This window comes from Scomber japonicus, chromosome 17 (genome assembly GCF_027409825.1).
Source record: "Scomber japonicus isolate fScoJap1 chromosome 17, fScoJap1.pri, whole genome shotgun sequence".
In the NCBI taxonomy this organism is placed as follows: domain Eukaryota; kingdom Metazoa; phylum Chordata; class Actinopteri; order Scombriformes; family Scombridae; genus Scomber; species Scomber japonicus.
This window is the reverse complement of record NC_070594.1, coordinates 15,048,754-15,070,445: the sequence shown is the minus strand read 5'-3', so window position 1 is coordinate 15,070,445 and position 21,692 is coordinate 15,048,754. Positions and strand designations below refer to the sequence as shown.

General features: G+C 40.0%; 1 protein-coding gene across 1 annotated transcript; it reads right to left on the bottom strand.

Moving 5' to 3' along the window:
* Positions 1–3,491: 3,491 nt before the first annotated feature.
* med23 (mediator complex subunit 23) lies at positions 3,492–20,865 on the bottom strand. The gene is made up of 30 exons (XM_053337490.1): positions 20,717–20,865; positions 20,010–20,041; positions 19,704–19,791; positions 19,493–19,617; positions 19,048–19,159; positions 18,800–18,898; positions 18,566–18,667; positions 18,363–18,432; positions 18,026–18,138; positions 17,839–17,934; positions 12,533–12,739; positions 11,095–11,238; positions 10,700–10,845; positions 10,329–10,574; positions 10,054–10,196; positions 9,231–9,405; positions 8,873–9,036; positions 8,639–8,763; positions 8,338–8,543; positions 7,811–7,991; positions 7,538–7,708; positions 7,106–7,322; positions 6,857–6,966; positions 6,596–6,722; positions 6,084–6,249; positions 5,852–5,924; positions 5,521–5,735; positions 5,277–5,397; positions 5,026–5,157; positions 3,492–4,238 (listed from the first exon to the last, which is right to left on the bottom strand). Exons 1-30 carry the CDS (start codon positions 20,798–20,800, stop codon positions 4,002–4,004), a joined length of 4,227 nt encoding a protein of 1,408 aa, XP_053193465.1. The 5' UTR covers positions 20,801–20,865; the 3' UTR covers positions 3,492–4,001.
* Positions 20,866–21,692: the final 827 nt, after the last annotated feature.

Sequence of the window (21,692 nt, the reverse complement as noted above, 5' to 3'; positions counted from 1 at the left end):
CAAAGTTTTATATTACCAGGATCACTATTTTACTTTATGCTAACTCTACTTTGCACTAAACACAAAGTACAGCTGAAACTGATGGAAAGACCCTATGTGTTGCAGGTGTACCTGATGAAAAGTCTTGAAATTATAATATATTTTTCCTCTAGTGACCTTAAATACATCTGGAAAATTTTGTAGTTGATCCACACAATATTGTTGAGATGTTTCAATCTGAACCACAAATGTAAACCTCATGATGGTCTTAGAGATGAAGACAAGGGCATCACCAAAGTCATTAGGATTAATCCTCAGGAGACAATGATCGTCTGTGTAATATATCATAACAATCCATCCAATACTGTTTGAGATATTTCAGTTTGGACCAGAATGGTGGAGACACAGGTCTCCTGATTGACAGGTGACACACCTGTCAATCATGCATGTTTGGCTTAGTGTATATGCACCTGCTTTGTCAATGTAATCTGACAAATTACTGCATTCTTCCCCCTCACCATACTAAATCTAATGTGCAATAGAGAGGAACGTCAAATGAGTTTCTCCCCCAAAACAAAGAGTAAATAAACGTTATTTATTCAGGGAAGTTTCGCTGAGAACACTGACTACACTTACACAGATACACATATCATCACCCTGTAGCTGCTGCTAGTCACTGAGCAGCTCCACTGAAGCAGTTATGGCTGATGGGAATTTAATATGACTGTTATGTGCTGTATACGTTCCTAATGGTGTTTTGTTATTTCTAAATAAAAGATAAAGAGCACATCTGAGACGGTAATCAAAACCACAACTCAAATGAAGTTACAGTAGTAGAGCAGAAATGATTTGTGAGTCTGCAAATGATCCAAGATGACACAGTGATGCTGCATACTGATCCATCCACAGCTCACAAGCATATATGCCGCCTTGCTAAATTTAAACCGGAGCTTCCCACACAACGCCAGCAGGGCTGAAACAGAAACACACATATGTATCGACAGCTTTACTCAGCCAGGCTGTGATATGAAACTCACTGTGAATCCACAGGGCTACATGTTGCCACATTTAATTCAGAGTCACAGAGTTTAATGAGTAAGTCACATGCCCACCAGCACATATGCTGACCTACATCTCAGACGGGCAATGGGAGGTTATGTGATGGCTCAAACATAGGCACCACACACAAACGCACACACATAAAGAACAATTGAATGCCCTCTAGTTGTGATGTGATTAAGTCATGGATGACTTGGTATAATTGAAACTTTAATGAAGAGGAATAACGATGTGTCATGTCTGGAGAACTATAATCAATTATTTCTCAACATGCTCTCCTCTCAGGCCACAAGCAAAGACAACTAAAAGCTGAATTTGCACTGTTGTCACAATTAAATCACAAGAGATACTGAGGTCTCTCATGTAATTAGGTAACCGCTTACATAATGTTCATGTAATTCAGTTACAGCTGACCTGGTGAAGATGTAATGTAATTGAAAGTGAGTAAAGCAGGGATGATTGATTACTGGTCTTAACCTTAGTGTTTTCTTCCTTTATGTCAGCAAAGAGTTTCATCAAGGTTCAAATGTTGAGGGGAATAAGAACAGCCTTCTGCAAGGTTAGACTTCAGCCCCACTAAGGATTTTACAAGGTATGGTGTGATAAGGAAGGGAGGAGTAAAGAGATTTGCTCAAACTGAACAGGAAAATGAGTCATCTGGTCAACAATCCCAATCTTTCCATGTGAGAAAACATCATAAACATGGTTTATGATTGTTGGCGTCCAAAGAACTCACAGAGCAACTTAACATCAGCCACAAATCATATTTTTACTGACCTCCAGTGGTTGAATTTCTCACCTTGCTGCAGTGAGTTAGAGGTGTTGGGTGTGGTTACAACAGCTGAACTAAATTTGGCTGTGCTATCATGCTGTTACTTGACATTAAGAGGCTGAGGGTATGATATTCATTTTATACCAGCTGATAACTACTCCTCCCTCACTGAAAAATACAGAATCTATGAATATGCAATTATGTTTAATTTCAAAAGTTTTAACTGCTGCATAAAAGATGTCTCCTACTTTACAGTAAAGTCCATTCTCAATTTATGTGCAATAGAGGCTTCAAGTTTTCCCATTGCATTTGGGTAAGCTGCATACTCTCTGTAAACTCACATCTAAGATGAGCACAGAGCAGCTTTCCACTTTCAGCATATGAATGTGAAAACTGACTCTAGTGTCAAACTCTGCATATAAATCCTTCTGCACAGTGAAGCTGAAACATCCAACTGAAGGAAAAAGAAGCAAAAAAACAAAAACGGAAGTATTTTTCACTGGGGGCGAATTCAAGTTTTCTTAGACATCTCACAGTTTTTCTAGATAGCTGAGCCTATTAACCAAACATCCCAAATCATATGATGCTATCTACAAAAAAAACAAAAAACAGACTCATTTCCTAAAGCTATAAAAACACTATACTCCTGTTTTCACTCGTGCTCATTTAGAAAGAACCAGCATTCAATAGCATTAACTCAAGTCATCACAGCTGGAACCCAATTAACACACAGTTCTCCACATGGAAACACTGAGGGTCAAAACTGTTTACACACCAATCAGAACCTTAATAAAAATAAAAGGGTCAGTTCACTAGTTTTGGATGCACAAAGACCTGAGACAGAATAAATGTGATTTTTTTCCCCCCATTGTGCCATATTATTAAATACATGGAGATTATTTTACTGTATTGTATGCTTCAATCAGTTGCATATTTTTATATTACATTTACCTTTTCATTCAATTTCAGCTTAATTTACCACAGCACATTGAGGAATTAAACACTGGGGAAAAACATAAGCGCCATTATTGATTGCAGTAACAGAGTTTTTACAGTAGTATTTTGAATTGATCTCACCACAGTGTGTAATGACTGTTCTGTTTGTGGAGTTTATGGCTTTTGTTGTGATGCCCGAAGGCAAAATTTGGTTCAGATGTGAGATTACATGGTTTTGAGTGGAGAGTTTGGTTCCGATTTGGATGTTTGTGAGGATGAGTGTGAAGTGATGCATTTGTGTTTAGAGTTTGTGGAAATGGAGCATACTTTTAAGAAATTTGTTTTAGCAATTAGGAAAAGTTGTAACAGAGCAACATGTTTTAGAAAGTCTGCATACTGACTGTGGGGCAATATTACCCCAAATCTGCCAAATGTTCTGGGCTCAACGCTGGGATTTCCACCAAATTGAATGGATACATCTAACTGAAGGCAACCATGAATGTTGGACTCCCCCTGCTGGTGTCAGGATAATGTATATAATGATTTATGTGAGTTAGCTGACCAGACAGAGCCACTGTGGTGCTGGGACAAATTGTGAAACCACACACACAATTATTAAACATTAGACTCTGCCTTATTTTCTATAGTTTTATGTTGCTTACTTGTACTTCAAAGACTTCACAAAGACAGACTAACATGTGGCAGAAAGAACCATAAATAAAAAAAGCTGAACCCAGAATACCAAAATCTTTTTTTAATGAAGTAATAATAATAATGTACAATATAAAAAATTGACTACAAACAGAAAATAAAAATGTCAAGATACTAACAAAAAAGCTACATTATGGTGACCATTCTTAAGAGTTAATCTGACTGCTGACAGAGCTGCTTAAATAGTTGATTTAGATACCGGTCCTGTTAATTCATTATGTAAGGATACTTTGCAAATACATCTGTACCTCTGAGTCAGGTTGAAGAAATTCATTTTGATAATCAAAATACAACAAAATCAGCCTGGATTTGTTTTTTTTTGTGTGTTGAGATTCTGGAACAAGGACATTTATATGCAACAATACTCGAGCTCAGGGAACACAATTGGCTCTGCAGGGTTCTTGTTTGTGAAAGTAGACTCAACATTTATATTTCGAGCAAAATCCAAATCAAGAAAAAAAAGCTAATGACAAAAATGTTTCACAAAGTAGGTCTGGGCTGTATGTGTCCACTGTCATAACTACACCTGTTTGTTTGCGTTTACCTACATAGGTGTGTGTGTGTGCTGTGTGGAGGAGGGTGAGGCAGCGGCAGCGGAGGACGAGAGTGAAGAGGAGGAAGAAGAGGGCTGAGGGGTGTTGGAGGAGGCAGCTGCAGAGGCCGAGGCGGCGGCGGCGGCAGCAGCAGCAGCAGATGACGAAGTCTCTACCTTGCTGCTGTGCGTGATGAAGCGCAGACGCAGCTTCATGGCTGGACGCAAAGTCATGATGATTTTCTCCACCTGGAGAGAGAAAGAAAGATGAAGGGAAAGAAAAATAAATGTACAGCCAGGTGGATGGATTGGTTAGATAGAGGAATCATATATTGGCAATCATGAAAGCAGTAAGGTAGGAAGAGGAGACTGGAAAAAGGAAAAACTAAATTATTCTGTTTGAGGTGACTCATAAAATTGAATTAGCATACAGTGTAATTACCAGTTCAGCACATATTATATTCATTTTATCACCACTTGTTGTGAATCACAGCACACAAAAAACAACACAACATTCAACTTGGGTAAAGTGTCGTTCTCTGAGGCTAGTAGCAGCTTTGTCCATAAAATGAATTAAATTCCTTTTAATTTACACTCATCTTGGCCTTGAGCACAAAGTGCAGTTAGTTTCATCCCCTCTAATTAACTCTGGTGTCATGTCTGGACACCGGCGGTGGGTCGACCTGCTGCACAGAAGGTGACAGATTTAAACTAAATATGGAAAATAGAAACAAAAACTGTCCCCTGGAGAGCAGCGAGTTCACATATGCATCCTAATGTGACGTTTGGGTGATGAAGGTCTCTCCATTTAACATTTTTAATCAGATGCGTTGCCTTTTTGTTGTTGTCTCCTATTATTACCTTTATGACTGTTTACTATTAGCTAAGGCTGAAGCTATAAATGACAACCTATAAAAGCAATAAAACTGGTTATTTGCTTTCAAGTTGATTAATCTTTTTTTAGAAACACACACACACACACACACACACACACACACACACACACACACACACACACACACACACACACACACACCTGCTCCTTCACACTGTCTCCAGTGTACATGTATTTGATGTGGTAGAGGAAGTCACAGATTGGGTCCATGTAGCTAAGATGTTGGCAGTGTTGGTCCACCGCCTGCAGCATCTCGTAGAAGGCTACGCCAATCTGAAATACACGCAAACAGGAATAAAATATGTATTTAAAAACCACCGGGGAAAAAAATGACAAAATATTTTAATATGATTGAAATCACATCTAATAATATAAGTCAAACTTATGTATACCTCCAACATGCATCGTGTCCTCTCCTGCTGGAAGCGCTGCAGGAACGGCCCGACCAGGTGATACACATAGAGCAACTGGAACTCTGTCTGGACGATGGGCTTCAGTGTCTCTGACAGGAATCTACACACACACACACACACACACACAACACACACACACACAGTTTGATAAATGTGGCTGGACTATTCACATATATGAAGAAGAAGAGAGTACAAAGACAGAGAATGAGAGAGGCCTCCTCACTTTGGAATCAGAGACAGCTGTCCGATGGATGAGTGATGCCAGACAGCGTGCGCTAATGCTAACACATAACTGCAGTTCATTTCGCTGTAGCTCTGGTGGCAGGCTGTGAAGTCCAGCAAGGCGAATGGATAGCCGGCCCACTCTGTCTCTGACGTCAGCGCCGGAGAGCTGATCACAGACACGATGCGGTCGTGGAGAACAATCCAGTAGGGTTCCTGGGAGATAAGAGCGGAGTTGACCACACTGAGCAAAACTCACATAGTCAAAGATGATGTGAAGTGAAAGTGAAGGACTGGGATGATCTTTTGTGAGTGTGTGGCATTTCTCTTACAGGCAGTGCGGTGATCACAAGTCCAATGGCATTCATCCAGGCGGTGATATTCTCTCTGGGAACAAGAGGTTGGCTAAGAGGTAAAACACACACACACACATCACCACGACCGAAATGCTCAAAATAATCCGTATCATTACAAAAAGCTTAGTTTCACTGGAACTCATCCTAAAAAAAAAAATCAGAGCATGAATCTCTATGAAGATGATACACTGTGGTTTTTCTGGCGTACCTCTTTAACACAACATTGAGCAGAGCGTTGCCCACATCTTTTCCTGGCACAGCCAAAGCCATCAGCTCCACGCAGGTGACATGCAGGGCGTGGGCTGCAGGATTGGGAAACTCGTTGAACCTCCAATCACAGTTGGGGAACGGGCCGGGTGATTTTCCCGCCATGGGTGAGAGAGAGTTAAGGAGCATGTACGAGTATCACTGCACGAGGAAATGAAGGATGTATTCTCGTTTTAATTAGATGCTTATATTCTGTATGTCTGTCAATCGATGAGCCACTAGAACAGATTCCATCTTCTCTACTGTCGGAGATATATTGGCTGCAATAAATTAACCGGGATTAAATTAACTGCAGATGGTTAAGTATTTAACATCGGTCTTTAAAGCTAAGAGGCACTGGGGGAGACATGTAGTAGGAGCACAGTCCATGACTCTTTACTTGCCATTTGGAGAGTCAGTTAGAGAGCAGTGATGGATCCATCTACTAAGATAGAAAGATAAATAAAAGGATATTGTCCACCAGACGTCCAATCAGCTTGCAGTAGTAGGTGTCGTCAGGGATCCACACGTTGTCCTCTCTGGGGTTCATGCCAAACTTCAGATATGTTTCACTGAGGCACCAACCAGGGGTTCTGTTGTCCTGTTAAATAAAGAAAAATAAATCCACTTCAAACCACGAACTGCTGCCACTTAAAAAAAGAAAACATACATTTTGTGAGGTTCTGGTCAATAATTTGTGTTTTTTCCTTTCTTCCTTCATCTCAATCTGCCTACCTTCAATGAAGACATGATGGCATGCACCAACTTTCTCTTCAGGTTGGTTCTGTCTCTCAGGTGTCGCTCATAGTAGTGAAGGGTGTTGTAGAGGTAGGTCACTGGGCGGTCTGCACACAAACACAACAGTAAATACCAAATGATGGCTTATGAACTGCATTCACTTCCCCTGGAGATGGCCATTACTCCCCTCTTTACAAACATGCAGTATTCCTGTCTGTATTCCTTACATTTTTAGATGTTACTCACCATGGAACTTGTAAAGGCCTCCAAGATGATCCAGCAGTGTTTCCAGCGACTTGGAGACAGGAAGAAGCTCCAGGAAGCGGTGGATGACGATGTCAAAGACAGGCAGGAAGCGCAGACACACATTGCCAAAGTAAATGGGCAGGTACTGATGCTGGAGCTGCATGGGAGGGTTGACCTGATCTGCGAGACCCTCAAAGTACAGCTTCTCTGGGTATTTCTGGGAGGGGAATGACAAATACTTATTTTATTGAACATAATAACATAGATTTAATATCTCCAAACCAGTGGTGTGTCCCTTAAAAATAAATAGATTGACACTACTCTTACCAGCTATACATATCTAAATGCAGATGAAATAAAATATGTAAGTTTTAACTTTTTAACATCTGAAGACAACAAAACACCACGTGTGTGTTTGTGTTAAGCATGTACCTTGTGGTAGCTCATGTGCTTGTTGTGCCAGTCACTCTGCAGCCAGTGCTCAGGAGCGTTCTCCTTGACAAAATCGTTAACTCGGTTCCTGAAGTCGTTGGGCTTCAGCAGCAGCAGTTGGATTATGAAGTAACAAACCTGTGCCTCATTGCCTTCATGGCTACGCATCGCCTGGAGGTCGGAGAGAGGAGCAGCATGCCACACAGTCATAATTACAGGAGAAGTTATAAACTAAATAACCGTATATATCTCTGTATGTGTATCTGTCCTCACCAGACACAGGATAAGTCTGTCCAGGGTGACGATGTTGTATTTCCAGACCATGTCGTTGAGTATTTCAATGCACTTGTTGAGCTGCTGTCCGCCTGCTGAAGTTGAGAACTCGTACACGAGGAAGTCGGCAAATGTGCGCACGTGAGCCACCAGCGCGCGAGCCCCGATGCGTTCCAAGACCCTGAGGGGAGGCATAATCAGTCTATGCTGAGTTCATCAATTAGCAGCAGATGCCCCGAACCCCCACCTGGGCCAATTAGTGTAATTTTAAAAGCCTCAATATGAGTGGTAATTACCACATGCTTCATAAAACAGAGACGGTGGTGTCTGAGATACTGAGCACAACATGTGGAAAAATTAAACAAACATCTGTAATTCATTTCAATCAATTGGAGATTTTTTTTCAGTACAGCACAAGAATATTCTGTTCATCTGTTTCAAAACATCCTTGTTACTTTTAAATGTTATTTATTGTAATTATATATGTGTAATAAATGTATTATGTGTATCTGATGGTTCTAAGTTACCTGAAGCCTATCTGGTTGATGTGGTCTGTCTCCAGCAGCATCTTCCACAGCAGGCAGAGGAAGAGAGGGGGTGAGCCCTGCATGGAGAAGTGGGTAATGATGTCGTTCTCATTGGCCATGGACTTCCACTTCCTGTACTCTTCTTCCACGTTCTTCTTCAGGTTGAAACGGGACTCCTGAGGAACATTGTTCTGTTTGAAGAACGCCTAAGGAACAGAGGGAGAGAGGTGGGAAAAATGAGGGTTGAGCAAGAATAAAATTCATTTCATTTTTTTCCATACAAAAGTGAGTGTTTGTGTACCTGAAGTGGTGCAGGGAAGCAGGACAGAGTGTGTGAAGCCCAGTTATGAGGTGTGAAAGCCATGATGGTCTGGAGAATGTCTTTACACCAAGTTCCGTGGATGGAGTCAGACCCTGTGAAGAAATCTTCACACACCGACAAAACACGTGAGCATAGCAACTTCTAATACATTTAAGAGAATATGGAAAACTGGAACAGACAGAGATCAGAAAAAAGAGAAATAAATCAATTTACCGGTGACATGTGTGGCTCTGGCCAGGGTGAGGATCAGGGCTCGGTTCAGCTCTTCAGACTCGGCTGACAGAACTGTCTTTGGGTCGTTGAGGAAGCGGGTGAACTGAGGCTGCACCTCCGAACTACCCAACGCTGTGATCAGTCGCAAAGCTGTGCTCTCGACACTGAAAAAGGGACAAAAAAAGACACGAAGAAAAGTTTATAATGTGTTACTGGAATTTCAGCAACCAGCAAAAGTTGTCAAATGTGAGGATTGGATACTTTTATGTGTCTCTCATGACAGGAAACTCAATGTATTTTGAATTTTGTACTGTTGATCAGACTGGGATATATGTGAGTGTGTATGTGTCCACTTTACCACAGATGCAGCTGGTTCTGGTTGGTCTGGGGCACTGCAGCTAGACTGTGCAGATGACTCAGGAGCTGGACTCTGTAGTGCGGCTGGATGTGATGCATCCTGTAGCTGAACATCTCCAGTAAAGTGTGAAGGATTCCCCAAGCGTGAGACTTAAACACGTTGGGCAACAACTGGCCTGAACAGAGAGAGAGAGAGAGAGCGTTCACATTATTCAGCATGTGTCCGCTGACCCAAAGAAGAAAAATGAATGTTAAACACGAATGTTGTGAGCTCGCCTGCTCAAAATGCAACCCAGAGGACGAGCAGTGACTGAATACAAATTGGGCCAGGACATGCTGAAAGAGTTATAATAGGCATTTCTTTATTTTTGGTAATAATGTCCAAGATTAAGAATATTTTTAATTAATAATTAGCTGCGATTAACTTGCTGCGTCTTAAATGTCACAGAAATAATGACCTCTAAGTTAATTCATAAGTTTAAAATATGCACATTAATACATGTCCACAGTACAATGGGAATTCAATTTACATTTACAAGATGCTAAATCAATTAAAATGATTATTAGTAAAGCTTTTCAAAAATAATCCATTTGTTGTTTAACTTTTTTGTTGCAGAAGCTTTGATGGCTTGTTAAAAATGTCTCTGTATCTATTTTGTGTCCGTTAGCCTATCAAATCTTTTCCCTGCTTTCTTCCTCCTCACACTGCTTGATACTCAACTATCATCCTCTTAAGGAACATAATTATCTCAATTCTTTTTGCATCTGACTCTAACTGCTTCTCAACACAGCAGATATTTTCAGTGAATGTTTCTGTGACTCACTGATGAATCCTTTGATGCCCAAGGACTCGATCTCCATATAGACCAACAGTCTGCTGTATGTTTCGACCAGCGCAGGGGCCAGGGCGATGCTGGATTTAGCATGTGCCAGCTTTATCACCCGCGTGGCGATGCTGTGGATCAAACTGAACAGACAGAAAGAAGCAAAAGAAGACAAAGAAACTTGATTTAAGAAATGATATGTTTCCCTCTCTATGTCTAATACATTGTATATCCTTCAGATTTTTATTTTCCATCTATCCATCTGTTCCTCTCACCTCATTTTCGCATGTACAGTGAGAGAATCAAGCAGGTTCATAGGCAGCGGGGTCACAGATCCTGATGCCATACAGTTGGTGCCAGGCAGGTTGATCCTCATAGATCCGTTTCCGTAGATGGTCTCTACCAGGACGCCCATCGGCAGTGTGAAGCACTCAGAGTTGGTGCTGTAGGCATTACACAGCAGGGCGATCTTATAGTCAGACATGCCCAGGGTCTTGTTGCGCAACGACTGCTGGAGAAACCTGAGAGACAAAATGAAGGAAAGCAGGAGTTATATGGTTAGCTTGAGTTTTTTCCACTACTAACCAGTTACAGAATTTTTGTTTTATGGAGTTTAATGAAGTGAATACGTATTTCAGATACGTACTCGTGGTGTAGTTTCAGAGAGTGCGGTATGGGTATTTGTAGTTTAGAGTTGTCGTTCTGAGCTTTGCGGTTCAGGTGGATCCAAATGCATGTCATGGCAAAGGAATGAGTGGACTGGGGCTTGTTAATGTCAGGAACTGGAATGCACTGAAGTGGAAGAGAAAACACAGATAAATCTGATTTAACTGACCGCCACCGACCCAATAATCCAACTACTAATACTGCAACTGGTGAAAGAAGCCCAATTTTAATTAGTGTAGGAAAAATGTAATGAAAGACAAAACAGCATAAAATAAAACAAATAAAAAATAAACTGAAACTATAGAGATACTACCACCATTGATTTAAAAAAAACAAAAAAACAACAAATATTTTGAGTACAACAAAATAATGTACCTCTTTTTCTGGGTACAGCAGGTCAAAGAGCTTCATGACAGGCAGGAAGTCGGCTAAGGCGTTCTTCTGAATGCTCCCTGAGATGAACTGCAGCAGGACCCACATCAAGTGGTCTCTCCCTTTAATAAGACCTCTACCTGCGAGCTAGAAAGAGAGAGAAAAACTCAATCACACATCATATTTTCTCTCCGTATGGTAGTTTTAACTGTTAGTGGTGGAATCCGACATTCTTGTAGTGGAAGTGAATTCCCTACCTACACATGAATGATACTTGTATGTAATCTAGCGTTACCTTTTGTTATCTCATTGAGATCAACTTCACTGTTTATTCTCCTGCAGCCAAATCTGAGCTGTACTGAGAACATTTCCAAACATTTCCTGTTGCTGATAGTTCACATTAAAAAGGTAGGTACTCATTTTTTCAACTTAGATGCTCATACATACTTTGACAGACTTTTTACATGCTGCAATTATTTTTCCTGTTCATATATAGGTCCAAAAGAAGACCTCTTTTAATGCGTACATACTGTTTGGGGTGACATTTTTACATTTGAGAGCTGTAAAAACACCCTACACACATTTCTTTTAGTCTGACTTTTCCTAATGTGGCCCCCGAATATACAAAATGGAAATAAAATGGGGTTTTTTTGTGTGTGTGTATGCAGCTGATTTTTTATATATGCAAATTTTTGTCCCTTTTAAATTTGTCATCATGTTGTTGTGTTCATCATATTCTACAAAATATTCTCCTGGACCATAAAATAGTGATTGTGAATGTCTTTTTTACTAATGACTGATGGGAAAATGATGAATGTGAATTGGTGTAGAGACTAACTGTGAGTCAGAATATGAACAGTATGTGAGGGTTACGCAACTTCCATTTTCAGTAAGTGACAGGGACAGAATTCAAAGTAAAACTGTATTCCAAAGTTCAGCAAATGCTAATGTAAGACTTCAGCAGTCTAACAGTAAAATGAAATGTGCATCTTCCAAAGTTACTTTTAAGCTCCAGTTTCCAACTATATGTTACTATCACTCCTTTTACAGTTGAAAAATCAACCTGTCAAACTAAGTAATGGCTGCACTGTTTCTAAATGACCTCAGATCTAGTATGGCATTTCAGTGCTGCAATTATTTTCTAGTTATCAACTGACATTTACACCGGTACAATATTTCTGTAATAAACTAATTTCACCTGATTTATTGTTCTAGCTGTTTGATATGCATGTGGTTTGTTTCACAGAGATCATGTTTTTCCTTTTAGTTGCTGTGTTTGAATTACATTTAATTTATGTTTTAGCAGGGAAAAGGCATCAACAGATCATCTTGTCAAGTAGCGTAGCCAGTGGATACATATTCTCTTGTGTTTTTGATCTCCATCACATCCATTAGTGGGATTGTTAGCTCTCCCTCAAACCTCTTATCGCTTTCCTCTTACCTTTTGATGCAACGACAGCACCATGTGTGGGAAGCTTGCAAACTGAAACAACACAAAGAAGATGAGCTGGGAGGAGAGGTGCTGCCACAGCAACTGGCTAGTTCCTCCAATGTCTGCATCAAAGTGTTCCTCAGTCTCAGAGCGCTCCATGGCATACACCACCAGGTCCACCAGCTGCTCCTCTAGCACGGGGCAGCGCTGTTTATGCTGGTAGGGGAGGAGGGAAATGTTAAAGGATAGAAGAAAATAGCGGGCAGGAGAAAGAGGAAGTGAAATAGAAAAAATTAAAGGGGGGGTGGACGGGGTCGTCCGACAGAGAGAGACGGATTGAGACAGAAAAGGAGGGAAGGAAAAGACAGAGGGAAAGGAGGGGAGACGAGAAAAGACAGAGGGAGGGAGAGAAGGAGAGAAGGATCATCATCATTAATGAACACACAAAGTTTTATGTTAATAGTTTTTCCAACAATCGGTTGAAATTGACTTAATAGAAAATGTTCCCTTGGCTTGTATGCAGGACGTCTCCTTCCTGCCTCTGTCAACAATTCCCACACTGATCTTTAGCCCTTAATGTTCTGGTAATATATCGAGTTTGTAACTTCAACTCGAGTTAAAAGCTTAGAAAATCTGCCAATTCAGAGCTTTGTAAGAGTTTCATAAATTTTTGCCACAATGCCAATGAGAATAAAAGCGATAAAAATCTCCTGGGGAGGCGTGAAGCATGCCACAGTTTTCCTGGATTTATAAGAAAAAGTTAATTTCCTTGTTTGTTGTTATGACATACAAGAGCATTAAGCACATGATGTGAGCTGATTAATTCAAATTAAACCGGGAGGAAAAAACAATTTGTGAACATGGACATTATGAAATTGTAAATGTATACAATATAATTAGTTATGCAATTAATTCCCTCTGCACTTTCAACTATGTTACCATGCAGAGATGAAACTGAGCAGAGCAGTATTTTTATTCATGCATTACCTGTTTATATGCAGGAACAATGTATAGGAGAATTACATCATGTGTGAACTCTACAACCTGACTGGTGTATCTGAACTCTGTAAGGTTGAGAGCTCCATATGTAAAAAAAGGGGCTTGATGAAAAAGAGAGAGAAGGAAGGAAGAAAAATGGATGAGAGGGAGAATGATAAGAGGGGGAGAAAAGGAGGCTGGTTAATGGGATCTTACAGCCCCAATCAGTGACTGGTTTACTGCAGTTTCTGCCAAATTAAAAGCGTGAATCCTAACTTTAGGCAATATAAGAGTTTAATGTTCATGGATTGGAGCATTATCTACAAACCTCACTTTTTGGGTTTCATTAAAAACTTTCATTGTATCTTTTGACACCTATTCGCACATCACCATAATTATAATTTCATGCTCTAGTCTTCAAATTTGTTCAACATTAAAAATGTAAGATTAGAAATTGAAAATATTTTTGTAATAACCCAGGGTGTGAAACTTTATTTTACCAGCTAGTGACAGGGCAGAAGGAGCGAGGATCTCTGCATTGGCTACCACTGCAGCACTTAATTGAACCCTTTCCACACATCGGGGCCACAACACAGCAAGGAGTCAACGAGCACAGCACAACACAGAGCAGCACAACATGGGTGCAGAGCAGCACAGCATAGCACTGAACACCAAACCCAACCAAACAGACCAACACAAGTAGGCATGCATGCTAACAGGGTCCAAGGTAGGGGGGGGGTTGGGGAAGTGGTGTGACTGGGAGGAAGAAGAGGAGCTGTGAGGCTGACTAGTCTATGGTACAACTTCTCTTCCCCTGCTCCCAAACACACACACACATACACACACACACGCACACCCATGCTCACACAGAGAGAGCGAGAGGGCAAGAGAAAGACGGAGAAAAAGAAAAGAGAAAAAGGAGAAAGCACAAGCACATCTTCTGTCTACAAAGAAATGTCCTCATTGCTTACCGAGTCACATTCACAAACCCCCTGTATTACGGACAGTAAAAGCACACCCTGTGGCTGGTCCATGATCCAAACTCACACACCAACAAACAAGACTACTGACAACCAAACCAACTGCAGTTTAGTGTGTCATCTACCTGCCACTGACTGTTGATTACAGAGAAATATATTATCAATATATTTACTCAAGGTAGAGCTAATGCCTTTTCAGATGGCAATACTCAGCAACTCAGTCATCAACCACAAACTAATGCATGTTTATATTTTGAATTTTTTATATTAATTTCAAATCTCAGCTGTTGAAAGAATAAAAAAAAAAAAGCTCTATCATGAGTCATACTACTTGTATGCAGAAATGTCAGTCAGTCATGGCTTGAACTGCTTTTTTGCCATCATTTTCTCCGAGCTAAGTTGTGTAACACGATTATTCTGGGAGCTCAGAACAACATGACTGTTTGTCCACCATGATCGTTGCCTAAATTAGACTTTTTGAGGAAATAGCTGTGGTTATTAGACTGGAAATTAAGCACATTTAATTAGCAATCATGTCATCTCTATCATCAGGATAGTTTTCAATATAGGGTCTAGTCATATTAATCACTTAATCGTCAGCATAAGAAGATTTTTTGTATTTAATCAAATCAAGTCTCTCTCATATTTTCAGTCACAGCAGGTTCAGCTCACAGTTCATTAAGAGCTGCAGCTCAATAACATCTATCCAAAATGTAAAACTGAGGAACAAACTGAAACAAACCAACAAAAAGCCTCAAACACATCTTGGCCTTTGTTTATTGCACATCATCAATCAATGAACATAACGCAACACAGGTCAAAGGTCACACATCCAAACAGGCAGCCAATCAGAATCACTCAACTGGCCGACCCGGGCAAAACTCTGATGATACACTTAAATTAGAAGTGGGGATAAGAGCCTGAGAAACATTTTGTCATGTCTTCTACTTCTGAAGCTGCCGTTTAAATTCATATCCTGCTCGTCAAGCAACAATGAATATATCACTCCATTTCTAAACAGGAGGGACAAGTGGTACCCTCTGGAGAGTAGATTTATAAACAGATGCAAAGTGAAGTTAGCAAAGCAAATAATAAACTGTGCAAATGCAGTTAATTGAGTGGAGGGCACAAGTTGCACAGGAACCAGGGTCACTAAAGCATCGCAGCATCAAAGCATCAAAAGCTAGTTTCGAGTAGAAGACGTGACAGTGAACACATATTTAATGCGAGTTAAAAAACTGAAACTTGACTAGCCTATTTTGTTCCTACCTAAAAACACTCTGATAAATTTACATCTTCCTGCCGAGGCTGCAACTAACGAATATATTCACTACTGATGAATCTCTCAAACATTTTCTTGATTAATCATTTGGTTTATAAAATGTCAGAAAATTATGAAAAATGTTGATCACTGTCTCTCACAGCCTAAGATGATGTCCTCACAGAAAATATTCATATCTGAGAAGGTAGAATCTGAGAATAATATATAAAAAACTGACAGTTAAGTTTCTGCTGATCAACTAATCATTGCAACACTATTTCCTGCTACTATACTATACTTAAGATTTTGTTGTTTACAGCAGTCTGATGAGTTTTTTGACACCTAGTAATCACTTGAAATGAAAGGCAACTGATTAATAATAAAGAATACTGCTTCACTTTTTATCATAAATATAAAATAGCATAGTTTTGCCCAGGTCAGCACAACAGAAAGCAGCAGCATAAAAAGGTCAGACACAAGAGGACCTCGCTAACAACAGGCACGGACCAAACTACATCCACACATGCAGTGCAGCAGGACTTGAAATGTCAACAGCAGGGTTTAAAGCTCGAGATACTTCATATCCGATACTCAGCTGGAACTACAACACGTTTTCTTATAATAAAAACTGCAGTGCTGAGAATCGAATGAAAGTGTTTGATCAGTGTTAATTGGCTTGGCTGACACTTGTGAGGTACAACAAGGTAGAATTAATCCTAGATAATAAAAAAAATGTGCGGATATTTGGCATTAGGGATACAGCAAGGCAAATAAATGTAAATAAAGAGCTGATGGGATTAAACTATAACATAATCAGCAAAACCAATGTTGTAAAAACATAATGAGAATCAATTTCATAGTTAGGATAGGGCCTGAAAACTACACAAATGATTTCCTTAAACGCAAAGATGGTAGCAGATAATATTGGCTTTAATTAGTACATTACATTGCACATAATGAGACGAGGGGAGATGATTACGCCCACCTTGGGGAACAAAGTAGAGTACAAATGTATCTGAAAAATATCATCTGTGATAAATGACTTCATCAACTACACTCAACAGCCTGTCTGCCCAATGATTTTCCTGCAGCTGCCTGCCATTCATCCCCTTTATTTGAACATATCTGTCTCTCTACTCAGTGTATCTCTATAAAGCCCTGCTGTGACCATCTCAAGCTCTGTGGCATTTCCCTTTACTCCATTTCAAGCTTTCTTTTTTTTTTTTACTCCAGCTTCCCCCTTTTCTAGGACGGTGACGGCATGATCATCATCATCATCATCATCAGCGTGCCTAAAAAGCTAAGCGTCCAGTGGGCTGGTTAGTTGGTAGGTCAGGAGGACCGGGAAGAGGAACAACGACATACCTGGGCAATGTTCAGAGTCTAGAGAGCGCATGTCAGAGAGACAGACAAACACAACACACAACCAGAGGACAAGAGAAAGAGAGAAGAAAGAAAGAGAAACAAAGAAAGAAGGAGAAAGAAACAGAGAGAGGGGGAAAAAAAGAGAGACAGACAGAAACAGAAAGTGGTGACTAAGGAGCTAGGTTGTTCACTGTCCGTTCAGCACAGTTAGCATCAACTCAGCCGATTCAAACATGCAAACTGGATAATGTGACATTTATTTTTATTCAAAATATGAAGAAAATCAAAATCAGAGCTCCGACCAGTGCAGATTATTGCTTTCTTTGAGCAACAGTCAGTGTTGATGGCTGCACTCGAGGAGCTGGGCTGAGTTGAAACTGCGTGAACCCAACAGGGCAAACTACTACTGGTGCATTATGGGTCAAGCTCATAGCATTGGCTTGCTTTACATATGGTCTCATATGGCTTAGTTATCAGGGCAACAAGGGAGGAGAGGGTTTTCAAAGGAAGAGGAAGTGGGTAGGGGAAGAAGACAAGGAAAGACACAAGAAAGAACTGAGAGCAGGGAGGGGGGGGATTAAAAGGATGAGGAAGAGAAATAAGTGGAGAACAGGAGTAAAAAATCTGAAATAACAGGGGTACGGGGGGTGTGAAAGGGATTGGAGGAGTGAGGGGAGGAGGGGGGCCCTGTAAAAGAAGCAAAGAAGCAGGATGAGAAGACGTTGACTTACCTGCTTGTTGAGTCCTAACATGTTGCAGACCATCTCTCTCGAGTACGGCTGTTCTAACACATAGCGCAGCAAACCCGTCTGTGGCTCAAACAGGTCCTGGACACGAAAAAATACACATAATTATTGCATTTGTGTGTATATGTGTGTGTACATAAGCGTGTGTAGTGTTTAAGTACATTAGCTTTACCTTGTCAAATGGCAGCATGCCTCTCAGAGGGAAGCGGAGGGTAGTAGGGTCTAATTTCCATGAGTTACAGATGGCCCCGCTGTTATTCACAACTGGTAAAAGGCTGCACCGGCCTGAGCACACACACACACATTCATGCAACAAATACAGTACATCAGTTTCATTATGTATGTATGAATGATCACAACTGTCCATCTCCCTCTTTAAACTAGATTATTTTTAATACCACAAGACATGTTCAGAGTTTATTAAAGTGAAAAGAGAAACGATCGAGGAAAAACTTGATATCTTTCAGTCAATGTTTTGTGAGCTTTCAATGTGTGTTCACGGCTCTTACCACAGATGGAGTTGATTCTGGCTGTGGGTCTAAAGCTGTCCACAAAGTCTGATATCAAACTGCCCAAAAGCTACAAACAAGAGAGAGCGAGAGAGAGGAAGGCAAAAAAAAGAGGATGGATAGAAGACACAATAAGAGAGACAGAATGTTAGATACACACTGAGATAGCTGCAAACATACACCCACAAGAAATACACACTCACCCAGTGTGACAGTTGTCCTTCTGGATATAGTTTTCTGATTTCTGTGATGGCAAAATAAGCTGGCAGCAGGCAGGCATTTCTGTCCAGGATATATTCTACTACCTGGAGAACATACAGAAAATAATTGAAACAAGGTACCAGGGAAAAATACTCAATTTAAAACTAATTCAATTTGCTAAGATGGAAACAGCATAATTGTGTGTGTCTAGCATCAAAGATGAAAAAGGTTGACACCTCTCTGGCAGCCAGCAGCTGTTGAACTATAGCTGAGCTGACAGTGGTAGGAATGGTCTGAATTTTATCCAGTACGGCTTTCAACAGGTCTCGAACACCCTGAAACACACACAGGAAAACACTTTAGATGAAAACAGGTGTGGTGGTGGAACTCTCACACATCTCACACAAAAATGACGCATTACCAAATTTTGTGATTCCTAATGAGAAAAAGAGAGAGTCTAAAGAAAAAAAATGCAATCAAAGACCTTGTAGTCCACCCCTCCGATGATCTTCCGAATCAGTTTGAAAGTTAAGGCCCACAACTGAGTCCTCTCCCACTCCAAATTGTCTGAGCTAATCAGAGCAACACACACCATCCTAGACACAGGCAGATCCATTAGAGGCATAATTAGGACAATTAACAGGCAGATAACAGATAACGAGTAGAGAAATGCACACACAGTAAACACTTATTTTATGTCACAGCCGACACAGATTTAATTACAGATACATTTTAATGATTGGTGCTTAGATGCCGTGGTGAGTGAATCGTTTACATACAACAACCATCAGCATTATTCCTCTACTCTAATTGCCTCGAATCTTTTGGCAAGAGCTGGCAGTGATACTAAGGGAAAAAACAAAAAAACAAAACCGCAAGAAATCTTTTGTGACTCTCTGTGCACAGCGAGTGTGTGTGTGTTTGTGTACCTGGGCGGCAACAGACTGGTCTCCACAGCCATTGCAAGACAGTCGTACAGAAAGGAGATTCTTTTGGGACTGTGCTGGCTGTGTATGAACCGCACGATCCACTGCACACACTGTTCATGGGACTCCTGAAGACAGACGGGGAGGTTATTAAGTCCAGACAAACATTCGTCACTGTGTGTGTGTGTGTGTGTGTGTGTGTGTGTGTGTGTACCTGTGGTAGTGTCCCCCAATATTGTCTAAAGGCTCCAAGACAACTGATCAGTTTTGTCCTCTCATCCTCGGGAGTGTCCATAAACATCCTAAAAACACAACACAGATGTTATTTTTTAGCTCGTACCTTTTCTGATTTTTAGCCATGCAAAGAAAATAAAATGCTTCATGTTTTTATACATTTTGGCATTTAATTGGTCTTTCTGTTATGAAATGAAAATGAATTACAGACGTATCACAAATTCATTTTAAGTTGATTTCAACAAGGTAAAATGTGCTTCTAACAATATAACAATATAACTCTTACCCAGCAAAGGCCTCTTCTATCATCTCAGTTTTCTGAGAAAGTGATGAGAGGGGAGAGAAAATAAATTGAGAAAAGTTATGTGGGGATCCTCAAACCTCTCACATTTCTTCTGTTATTTATTTAAAAGCAAAACACCTTTTTTCTAATAATAATAATAACAATTGCATTTTCTTCTGTGAGAATTGGCACCAGGTAGAGATTAAAGAGTCTGGGATACTTCAGAAGGTTTCATTTACACTTTGCAAAGATATCATGAATGAGCTCAAATCAACTCTTCCTGTTAAGATGATTTAACCACTGAGCATTTGTGAATATGCAGAACATTAAACAGTAAAACAGTATGATTAAGTACTATCCCGTTAGTAAACTTCAAGGACTTGTAGACACCATGCAGGTGTGCACGTATACTATTAAAACAGGAGTGACTTATCAGCCTCATTTGTATCTAAGCGCTGCTGTCAATAGTTTCAGTGTACAGTACAGTGCAGCGTTATTAATGAAACACATGTTGACATATTTTAAAGCAGCAGAATAACATAGCGTTAACTGCATTTTGAGACAAACATTTTCCATGTTATGTTGATTAATTACTCGTTTATAAAACCACAGCAGCATCATTGAGTAAACATTAACGTAACTGAAACTAATGTTGTATGAAATGCTAACTAATGCTAGCTTTAAAACAAGTAAATAAAGATGCCAGTTACCACAACATCCTCAAAGATGCTTTGGAGCTGCGTCTCCATCGAAAGCGCCATGTCTGCAGCAACAAAAGGTGCCAATGTTTTCATCTAATCATCACATTAATCCACCGGGTTACTGCTTTCAATGAGCAAAGATGATGCTACCAACAAGCTACATGCTAACACACACCGGAATGAAAGACGCGCAACCGCAAAAACAGTCCGGAGACACATCAGAGGAAACAGCTGCAAAGGTTCCGCTTCAGTTTGGCCTCATAGCGTTTAGCACTTAAGTCTCTGTAAAATATGTCTAGTGTTGGGGAGTAACTAGTTACATGTAATTAAATTACAGCTGCTGAGGGTGTTACATCTGACGTTAGACCTCTAAGATTTTGCTCACTAGGAGGGTTTTTACCTCATTTGTTGATATTTAACATGTTACTGAATACATATTGCTGTTTTTAATTCTTTGAAAACAATATTTTTTTATTAATAATACACGAAAACATTCGTTATAAAATTAGATAAGTAATAAAAAATGAATCAAATGTAATATGATGCATTATTTTGATTAAGCAACTGAAATAGTTACATTGCTTATTACATTTTAAATAGGTAAAGTGGTAGCCTAATCTGTAACCTACATTTCTAAAGCAACATTCCCAACCCTGCTTATGTCTCTGTAAATATGATATATAATAAGATACGATTGATTACTTTCACAAATATCTGAAATACTGCTTACAATCGACATGTCTTTTTAAAATCACATTCAAAAGTCTGCAGTACGTAACGTTAGTCTAATGAACTGGGCACAATGACAGTGGAGCATAATGTCCACCAGATGTCACTGGAGGGCAGTAATGGAATCACTGGTTCTCGCTGGGTTGTTTTCCAATTAGTGTTGTCGTGTGTTATAGGCCTATTGTATTTTTGTATATTAAGATGTGGTAAATAAGTGACTTCTTTGTATAACTCTGAACCTGACAATTGTGGGAGA

Coding starts and splice junctions, on each gene's coding strand:
- med23 (XM_053337490.1), bottom strand. CDS start 20,800: ATGAAAACATTGGCACCTTTTGTTGCTGCAGACATGGCGCTTTCGATG. Junction 19,792..20,009: donor ATAGAAGAGGCCTTTGCTGG/GTAAGAGTTATA, acceptor TTGTGTTTTTAG/GATGTTTATGGACACTCCCG. Junction 9,037..9,230: donor CAGAACCAGCTGCATCTGTG/GTAAAGTGGACA, acceptor TCCCTTTTTCAG/TGTCGAGAGCACAGCTTTGC.